At 32.9% G+C, this 11,291-nt stretch overlaps 1 protein-coding gene across 3 annotated transcripts in view; it reads right to left on the bottom strand.

Moving 5' to 3' along the window:
• Nucleotides 1-11,067, bottom strand: part of LOC117107655 (trissin receptor-like) — a 20,742-nt gene extending 9,675 nt beyond the window's left edge. Inside the window, exons 1-3 of one of the 3 annotated variants that reach the window (XM_033249370.1) lie at nucleotides 10,989-11,067; nucleotides 1,838-1,980; nucleotides 629-646 (exon numbers count right to left, since the gene is read on the bottom strand). In XM_033249370.1, coding sequence (XP_033105261.1) covers nucleotides 629-646; nucleotides 1,838-1,883 — 64 coding nt within the window. In that variant the 5' untranslated portion in view covers nucleotides 1,884-1,980; nucleotides 10,989-11,067. Of the gene's footprint in view, nucleotides 1-628; nucleotides 647-1,837; nucleotides 1,981-3,030; nucleotides 3,043-5,195; nucleotides 5,448-10,988 lie in introns of those variants that run through there. The other 2 variants (XM_033249369.1, XM_033249371.1) reach the window with 2 other exon arrangements.
• Nucleotides 11,068-11,291: the final 224 nt, after the last annotated feature.

The following is an 11,291-nucleotide window of genomic DNA, read 5'->3' on the forward strand; positions in this document are numbered from 1 at the left end:
GTGCCAGGCCCTCGTCGGGGAGAGCTGTCCCCACTACAATTCCAGAAAACAATGTATGTATTTTTTACAAATATAGTAGACTCTAAAAACCATGGAACACTTTCGAGAGATTGTGAGCGAAGCCCGAACACGCCCAAATTTTGTCGTCACTGTCGGGGGGACCTCAGACGTCGCACTGTTCAAATACGGCGCCACCACTGATTGCCTAAATTTTGTATCTGAATGAGAAAACAAATTTTCCTTCACTTTAACGGACACATAGACCCATAAATTGGCTGGTAATAAATTACAAGGATTTTTAATATCTCTAAATCATTGAAAAAATGTTTCAATCAGTTACTGGTTGTAATTTAGGTTATTTTGATCATTTTTAATTTCCTATTCAAATATTTTAATTGACGTTTTCTGACAGACAGTTTAGCTTTAAGCCCAGTCCTGATTATCAAATTTTATTTGACAAAAACAAATGTTGTATGCCCATATATTATAGTGATAATGTGCCTATATATGGTCATGATGTGACATTTAGGTATATCACATGTTTTTGTCCAATAAAATGGAGCTTAAAAGATATATTGATTTCCTTTATGAAGTCTCTGAATTGATGGAATATTCATCAGGTACTTACTGTCGCTGTTGTTGTCATCTGAAAAAAAAAAGATGATTTAAATTAATGAACAAAATCATTAAAGTTTATTAAAAATAAATGCTTAATGAAACGTTACTGTGTCTTAAAATAGGCACATTTAATTATTACGTACGTAGTGCAAGGTAATGGGGAGTTTTCTTTATTATTATCATTATTAAGCTATGTCAATGCCATTATGAATATTAACCAATGAAATCTAGCACAAAATACCGTAATATCTCCATTAGAAGCCCCATAGGCTAATCTCGAGAAGAAGCCCATCTCAACACCCCCACCCCAACCTCTTCAGTTTGCAAAAGTAATCTTGTCAAGATAATATGGGTTTATTTCGAGATAGTTATCACATTCCCAAATGCACAGCATTCATTTTGAAAAGAAGCCCCGCCTTCTTCAGTTTGCAAAAATAATCTCGAAAAAAGCCCGTCTCGAAAAGAGGCCAATCAAGAAAAAAAGCCCCTACAAGAGTCCTTTATGAAAGAAAAGAAAAAAACCCAGGGCTTCTATTCGAGGTTTTACGGTATGTACTGTCTACAACTCTGGCTGTAAAATATATTTTTAAATAAAGCAATGTTTCAGTGGTTATTGTAAACCCTGATACAGTGTATATATATTAGCCATGGACATAGTTATTGTGCACTTCACTGCCGACGACGAGCAGTGGGGAAAAAAAAAACAAAAAAAAAAACATGCATCAATAATGACGCAAATATATGCATATATATTTTAATATACGAAGGATTTTGTTAACTAAAAACAACATATTTTTAGGTAAAGTTTGTACAAGTAATATTTGTAATAACTTGATGGATTTATCTTGCAATAAATAAGTAATAATAATGATGATGATAAAACAAATTGTTTTAATTACTAATATATATTAACAATATTGATGGTGACGATGATGATAATGAATTATAATTACCATAGGGCCTATATTTATAATTATAAATTTACTGTAACAGTAATATAATAATCAATTGGGTTATTGTGATTATGTGTGTTTATTGAAACATATTTTTATCCATTTAAAATTGTATGTGATATGCTGATATTAAAAGATTAATTAAAAAAACACACACATAGAAATGAAATATTTGAGCAACTTAAAACATTTGAAATTACATCTTTCAAAATAACATAACATGAATTGTAAATGTTTATAATAGTCATTTTCACAACAATACTAACAAACTTCGGCCGGATAATCGGGAACCGTGCACGTTATATTTCCCATGGCGCAAGTTTAGTTTGCCACCGCCTTTATGTAGGTGAAAGGTGAACCAGGGTACCACTGATTCCGTTAAATCCGCTAATTTTGCTCGAAATAAAATCTGTATAAAAAAAATATATATATTAGAAGTAATAATCTAAATCAACGTCTTCGTTTTTAACAGTCATTTATCGATACTATCGACATCATTATCATTATTTTTGAACATCATCATTATTATCATACCCTAGTCAACATTCATTCATCTTCATCTTCCTTATTGTCATAATACATACGGTAATGATATTATTATTATTATTTTTATTATTATTTTAAGATAAGATAAACTTTTATCGTTTACAGAAAAACCTTACAAAATGGAAGAGAAAGAAAAAAAATGAAGAATATGAGGAAAAGAACAAAAAGTAAATATTAAATTAAACAAATATTATTAAGAATGTGGTAAACCCAGAAAACATTAGGTGAAAATTAAGGATTATAATAAGGAAAAATGAAAGTACAGTAAATCAATTACTTGCATAAGAAGAAAAAAAAAGTGACTGAAAAAAGGTTTATAAGATAGCCGTTACCTATCCCTGTGCTAAGGCATTAAAAAAAATCGTATTCATAAATATGCCAGAAACCTGTCAATAATCAATTTCGGAGATGCATTCCAATGAATATAACATCACATCAAGATCAGCTACTTTTGAAACTAAGACTATCATAATGTGAGGTGACAAGCACTGCTAATTACAATTCTTAAAACCACGCGAAGAACGTATCAACGTTGACGGGTGAGCTATCGACACGCGAGACCACGCGTTGGAAAAGACAAGGTATATTTTCCTAAAGAAACGGGATACAAACAAATTCATCGGGTTTGTTTTTGTAGATATAACTTTGATAGCAGAATTTCAAATCCAAAATTGGTGATGTAGTTTATTGGGGATCTGCGAATGAATCCAGCAACACTAAAACTATTAAAGACTATTTCGATAATTTAATATTTAAGATAATTTAATAGATATGTTCCACACTATGTCAAAATATATGTATGTATGTGTTCATTGTATGCACATATGCACTTTACAGGCTTATATATGTCTCTTATCCACATCTAGATGTGTATAAGAGACAGGAATTGATGGAATATTCATCAGGTACTTACTGTCGCTGTTGTTGTCATCTGAAAAAAAAAAAGATGATTTAAATTAATGAACAAAATCATTAAAGTTTATTAAAAATAAATGCTTAATGAAACGTTACTGTGTCTTAAAATAGGCACACTTAATAGGGCCTAGGTAGTTAGTGCATCGTGGATAAGCATTAGCCCTGTCTCTTATACACATCTAGATGTGTATAAGAGACAGCATGTACACTGTGAGACCGTTTTTTGGACACCTGATATATATATATATATATATATATATATATATATATATATGTACATAAATATATGAATATATATGTATGTATATATGTGTATGTATATGTATGTATGCGTATGAATGTATATGTATATATGTATGTATGTATATATATGAATATGCATATATATGTATATATATATATTTGTGTATATATATATTATATAGGCTTAATTATTAATTTATTATGCACACAAAACAATGTGATGTCTAGGTTTATATCCTAGAAAAAAAAAATAAATACACATCATTTTTGTTACTGGCGGTGTAGCCAGACTCTTGTGGAATTTTATTTTTTCTTTCGATATTCTCGCTGGACAGGCACTATCAGTCAACATAGAACACATGAGGACATATATAAGCTAACCGTCACGTGATCACTCAGTCTAGTGAGTAGATGTAAACGAACCGTACCAACCTACATTTAAAATGACCGTGTCTAGGAAAAAAATGTAAGCTATTAACATACGATGAAACTTTGCACCGTCAACAAATCACAACTAAAATCATCAAGAATGATTACTTTGCTCGGGGATGTAAATGACTTGGATCTACCAACACAACATGTATCTATTTAAAATTAAACATATAGTTGCATCTATCTGGATATAAACTTGAAAATTAGAGAATTTTTATATACTTATAATATATATATATACATATATACTATTACTTGAATACACATATATATTATAAATAAATAAATAAGAATAATTATATATACATATACATATATATAAATTCAAATATACATATACATCTATATATATATATATATATATATATAAAGTTATTATTATTATATATGTATATGTAGAGTATATACAGGTATATATATAGGCCTATATATATATAATTCTGTGTATATTTTATATTAAAATTAGGTTTTCTAGCGTAATCTGTAAATACAATATAACAATAAAATCAGATAAGATAAAATACTAAATACCAGTGCTCGAATAGGATCATGTGATGTCATGTTAATCTTATCAAGCAAAGCCCTTCAGGAAAGGTGTCTTCAGTTGTATAATAGAAGGTGTTCCTGGCGGGATTCGAACTTGCGGCTTCTCACTAACAAGGCAAGAGCCATGCAGTTAGACCTCGAAAATCTATAGGGTATAGGGGCAGATCTAACCCCAGGCACTGGCATAAAAACTGATAATTTCCTAGCTTCGAATTCAAGGCTAGTGTCTAGCATAACCATGGCCACATTGTGTGTGAGAGTAAAATCAGTCGGTAGTTTGGTTTAACTGACATAGATCTGACGCGTCAACACATCGCGTCGTCGACACTGTCTTAGTTGAACGAGGCTAACACATTGTGTTACTTGTTCTACATAACACCATATTTTGTGAATTATAGGCTTTTAGGTGCATTCACAATAAATCTGAAATTTCGGATCGGAAAGCCTACCGAAACGATCAGAAAATTGAATCAGTGTGTAAAAATAGGGACACTGGCTTTCTGCGCTTCGGAAACGCGGTCCGAATTCCTGTTCGGATCTAACGTGAATGCAGCTTTACCGTCTTCGATCGGAAAGCTTAAGACGTTGATGTCGTGACGTTAAGTGTACTTTGAATTTATAAACATAACTGAACCTGATTTTATTGGGTATCTTGAGCCTTGTTAGACTTTCCATTTTTCTAAAGTTAAAAACGACTTTACTGTTATTTTACTTAACCGGTTATATGTTACATGTTTGTACAATATGTTATTGGATACCGATATCTTATCCACATGCGACAAACATGTAGCACTGGCCGCGCGCTAAATTCTCTTTAGCAGGGGATGATTGTAACTTTCTTTTTTCTCGCGTGAAGTCGATCACCTTCTCTGTGAAATCGATCCTTTACATTCTATCGTTCTCAATTACAGTGCTACTAAAACTATATACATGAACACCTACCTGAAATTTAGTTTAAATGTTGACAACACTAAGTGACAGAAAAGAAGTAGAAAAACTCGAGCGAGATGCGCCTTCGTCACTCGCTCTGCATCTGTTTACATACGAATGCTGTCACCCACATACTCTTCCGTGGACTTGTTATGACAGACTCCTCATCGAAACTACTCAGTATCAGTAAATGTATTGGACCGGCTCTTATGAACGTCGTGTGTTCAATAATCGGAATCTCTGTTACACACTTCTGCAGCTGGAGCTTACTCAGTTCCTAATGACTAGCAGGAGAAGAGTAAGTTCATATCAAGCTGCTGTTCATCCAATGAGAGTACCTGTTTCTGCCTAGCAACTGGTTGGCTCTGATTGGTTAACTGTTATCCAATCCGCATTTGTTTATCGACTGTAATGGCAAAAATTGTGTGCCTTGAAGGATTTTGCCGAAACTGATTGCCTAGTGGTACGGTATTTTAATAATGACTTACTGTACAATGAAAACATATTGAACCATTAATACGTCATCAGTGCACTTTTACGCACTCTAACTAGTCACTGCGCCCTACGGTCTTTCGGCCGACGCGATCCTATAGAGAAAGCAAATCAACGGCGCGCGCGCACAAGGGATTTTTTTTTTATGACGATCCGTTCAGACTACTGCCTAGCGTTAACAGGGAGGGGAGTTGGATTCGTCGTATTAGCGAGCTTTCGAAATGGGCGACGCGGGGAGCTGCGACGGGGAATTCAGTCAACCATGAACGTCGTACTATGCACTTCCCGTCTCAACATCAAAGCTGTTTCGATTTACACGGGACGACGCGCTCACTCGTAGATCGCGTGATCAATTATGCAGGCGCCCCCAGCGAGCGCGTATTTATAAAACTTACGTTGCCGTAGTCAACACAACGCCAAATCGCTTGAAGCCCGTTGTCAAATCCACACAACGAACGACTTCCCCATGTATTCGCATGCGCAGTACGGTTTCACGCTTCGCTGCCAGTCGTAGAACGCCGCGTCGTCCAAATCGAAAGCTGCTTACTGTCGTCGTACGACGCAGTGAGTGCCCGATTTAAGAGGTAGCGTAACGCTCGTTCAATAGTGTATACTAGGCCTATGTATGTAAATTTAATATTTAAACACGTATATATTTAATATGTAACTGATGGTCGCAGTTCAGCTATACAATAGAACCCCTATTTTCGGGGTTTAGTTGGCATTAAAAACTTTTTTCCTTTTTTCAGGGACGAAAATGTGAAACCTCTTTTATTAGAGTTTTTGATGACACAGATTTTCATATTTTTAATACAAAAAAGAGTATTAAACTTGCTGTCCAAAAAAATATAATATTCCTTTTGTTTTGAGGAAAAGTGTTGTCTTCTAAATAGAACTGTATCCTGAATGGTGTTGTCCCAAAGAAGAAGTTCAATCTTATTGTATTGATGTGTTAATCTTTATAATGCAATTTGATTTCCTGTATTGGAATCAATGTTTTTCATCACATGTTGATTATACATTTTCACGAGTTGAACATGTTTCAAAGGTCAGTTTATCAACTAAGTTACTCTAGTCGTTTTTTATCATTGAGAATGTCTTAACAATGAATGACAGTTTGGAATCCCAGTGGGGACAATACATTTATGTTTCTGAAGAACATTAATATCTCCAGAGCGTCTTAATGGACAGAATAGTAATTACAACATGCCATATAAACAATACGTGATTTTCGGATATAATAATAGTTTAATTGCACGTTTTAGCAACACTGATAGAATTAATTATTTGATTCTAAATTTTTATCGCTAAACATTGTATATTCTTTATTGTGTTTTACAACATATCTAACAGGGATGACCCATCCAGCAACCCTTTGATATTTAATAGGGAAATTCGGAGAGAATAACTTTTCTTTGGGTGTGTTTGTAAGATTCGAACCCAGAATATTGCGTTTAGAAGGCGTGCATTTCAACCATAAAAATAAAACCTACACTATTAGTTGAAAATAATAGTTATCATCAGTTAGAAAAAAGTTAAAAAATAACTTCAAAATTACATTTTTGCAGTAACGTTCAAGTTAATAACTTAAGCATAGAAATTATTGAATTAAAAAAAATATGTTCTTTGATTTTATACTGGATACTGCTAATTGTGACATCTTTAAACTCTTACAAAAACTGGAAGTGTTTTTTTTATTTTTTTTATTTTTCATTTTCACTGTAGAATTATGGGTAAACATTTTTAAATACATTAATTTCTTTGTTCAAGTTGATAATTTTTATATTTGCCTCAAAATGAGAAAGTTAATTTAAAAAATGCTTTTTATGATCTTCTTTTTTGTCGGGGGTGGGTATTTTATGAGGGACAAACACCTTTAAAGCTACAGATGTTCTTCATTTTAAATCATCTTTGCGAGAAACGTAATTTCGTCTGTTGAAGATAAATAATGTTTAATTTGTCTTATGTCTGGACGAATTCGGAGATAAAAGTACAGATTAGTGTCATGGGTAGAAACTTGAAAAGATATTGAATGTTATCATTCACTTTATTGATATACTATCAGGGAGTGTAACACTGTCAGCCATAATGGTCAGAAGCAATTAGCTAAAAGCGTTATTGTCGTCTTGGAAGAATTCAGGGATTTTTTAAGATTACGGAATCCTTGGTTACTATAATCCAGGCTACAGTTCGAACGATCATCTTGTATTATAAAGAAAAGTTGATCGTGTTTATGCACTAGGTTGAAACTACATCCGAATTAATTGCGTTAACCAAACCTATAATGGGTAATTAATACAGACATTGGCATCAACACGATAAATGGACAATAATAACCAAAGCTTAGTATTGAACGTGTAGCAGTTGCAATGCTTGATTAAAGTAACAGTTCCTCTGAACCACAAGTTAATTTATGTGAGCCCGCATTATATCACCTTACACCCATTGAAAGGTATATTAACAACTTTACAGCTATTTTTTTAAAGTCTCACTGGGTAATGCGGCTGCTTAGATATTCAAACACCCCAAAATTATTCGATCAATATTATGATTAATTAAAGCATCTCCTGTATGTAACAAAACACCCCGCTGTTACTTTAAGTCTAGTTTATTCTTTACCATAAACATCGTGTGTTAATGAATCCAACGAAGGTAATCCACGAAATGGAATGTGAAGTGAATGTCCTGTTTATGACGTAATACGATAAATTTACATTGCCAGTCATATTTTTAAAGGAGGAAGAGCATGACATAAATGCAAAAATGAAATTAAATAATATTAGCATATGATAATAATAAATATAATAATAATAAGAAGAAGAAGAACAATCATACTAACAACAATAACAGCAGCACAGCAACAACAAAATTAATAAATAATATCGATAACATGTTGTATAATAAAAAATATCTATAATAATAAGACAAATAATGATAATAAAAGCACCAATAGTACGGTATGTCATAGGCAGTTTGGAAAAATATTTAGTATCGTCATTGGTCAACAGACAGTTCCAAAAACTATAATTATAATACAATTAAGATGTCATCAACAAATTTGGCAGGATTGTGTAATGTAACAGAAAGCTGCTGGTACCAGCATTTATTAGCCTTGCAGCCACAAAATTGGAATACAATAGAATCCTCCATTATTTGGACACCCCTATTACGGGGACACTTTTTTTTGTTACGAAGTGAAAGAAAGTGTAGCTTTTCACTCTACAGCAAACAATAGGACCTTACTATAAAGTGAAAACTGTTTTGGTCTCAGATTTGCTATGCTTGACCAGGATAGATAAGCGAAAACGGATGCAGACAGAATGAGACAGAGAGACGATTTTTATATTTTTTTACACTGTACCAGATTCAGTGAAGAAATGCCAATAAAAGAGAGGATCTAATTCCGATTAATTGGTTAGCTGTTGCAAGCCATACTTCAAGTTAAATTATACCTTATTAGTATTCATGTGTTTTCATGAATAGGTCATAGCACCTCTTTTAGCTAGAAGTATATCGGTTAATGCATACATTAAACTATCTTTCACCAATGTTGTCTTTCAGAATCTCATTATAACATTATGATGACATCATCATATTGATGCGATAATGCTCATTTTCATCGTCAACATCGAAGAGGTCCACCTGTTTAGGAACACCTGTTCAGCAGCGCAACTTTTCAGAGAGTAAATCTCACATTAAAGTAACAGTTACACTGGTCATTTCGAGTCACTTTATTTTGTAGGCTTACACTAAAACTGTAACAAAGTTGGTGAGCGAGTACCCGGGTACGCGCTGCACAACACCCAGTCACAAGCAATAACACCGACAGACGGTCTTTTTAGGCCTAATTTATCTGTAAAATATATAATTACGTGAACACATTATTACACGCTTGACCTAACTGATCAAAATACATAATCTACTATGTCTTTACGCTGTCCTAGTCTCTTTTCAGCCACTCGGCTACATTTTACTTCTAATATTTTCCCAAGAGTCACTTGTATCTTTAAATTAGACAAAGTACTTAAACTCAGATTAGCTTACAGTAATCATCTTATTATCCTAAATTTCTCAACAATGTTGTTTGGGGTCTATTGCGAAATAATGTATTTTTATGTGAATATGAAATGAATGAAGTAACTTAAGAATGGCACAAGCTATTAAGTTAGTGTCTTCTTTCAATGATTGAGCCTTTCTATTTCCGTTGAAAGAGATTTAAGAACAATAAAACCATAATCCAAAACAACCCTAAGTAACTGTGTTCATTTTAAATTTACCGATAAATTTATTGTATAATTTTGCAATTTCCTTAGTTGACATACCTTCATTACATTAATCGTTACTAATAATACCAAATGATGTCCATTCGCTTACAGTTTGATTTGACGACAATAATATGAAAAGATCGTTTTACGATCTGCTACACTATTTAGGCAAGTGCCTTGTACTCTTTTGGCGCGTTTCAAAAAGAACAATGAAGTGTTACTAAATGCACAGAGCTAATAAAAGTTCTAAGAGTGCATATGATGGTATTCACTCATGAAGAATAAATTTAAAAATTAGGCTTACAGTGCAAAATCCTTTTATATTTTTTCACTTTTATAACCAGTTGAGGTTGGATATTTGGTATCGTTATTCGGCACAAAGTATGTCAATGATTGAATCATACTGATACTCTGGAAGATATGTATTTCAGACATCTTTCTATCGTTCAAACTGACAAGACCTCGACGTATTTATCAATTCGCCGGTTACTAGTTTAGAGAGCAATTGTAAAGGGAAGACAATTGATTTGCTTCTGACACAATAACCTTTGCCTAATGGAACAACTCACGATTAACATTACATTCAAAGACTTATTTTTTTTCAGTAGTAGGCCACGAACATTCGAGATATTCAAGAAAATATAAATATGAAGTGATATGTTTGTCAAATATTGGGTGTCAGTGTTTCTGATACGTTTACTATGTATATTTCATGATACTAAATGTTCCGGGTTGATTTACATTAGTTAATGTGTTTTGAAGCACATTTTGTAAAGTTCTTTTTTTTCAGAATTTTTAGGAAAATCAACACAAAAGTTATCAGTTGTATATCTTTAGTGGCGATTTTCTCTAAAGTATGCTTTCAGACTTCTGAATTTGAACTCAAGCTAGGAACCTGATTTAAAGAGCAAAATAAAGAAAAATAAATGATAAATATAAGTATATATATATATAAAATAAATATATATTTATAAATATGTAAATATCTAAGTATATCATGTACAATGTATATATTTTGTACAAGACTCATTTTGTCACGACAGCTTACGTTTGTAGCATAGGATGATAGTGTAGACAAAGTTTCAGGTCTTCTCCTTTAGCCAATGACGGAAATACTCAGAAAAAAGAAGGCCTAAATAGACCTAGATAAACAATACGACGAGTGATATAGGGAAAATACGGATAAATGCTTACAAGCCGAGCTTAAAATCGAATGAAAGAAAGAATTTAAACAGGTGAGTGCACTGTTAGTCAGAAATTATAGCATACACCATTCCGAACACATGTGCTGCTACCACACGTGCTGCTTGGAAACATGTGCATAAGCTATAAAACCATTATTAGAACAATA

This window comes from Anneissia japonica, unplaced genomic scaffold, assembly GCF_011630105.1.
Source record: "Anneissia japonica isolate Jap-2015-1 unplaced genomic scaffold, ASM1163010v1 scaffold5330_len1712360_cov203, whole genome shotgun sequence".
NCBI classification, from domain to species: domain Eukaryota; kingdom Metazoa; phylum Echinodermata; class Crinoidea; order Comatulida; family Comatulidae; genus Anneissia; species Anneissia japonica.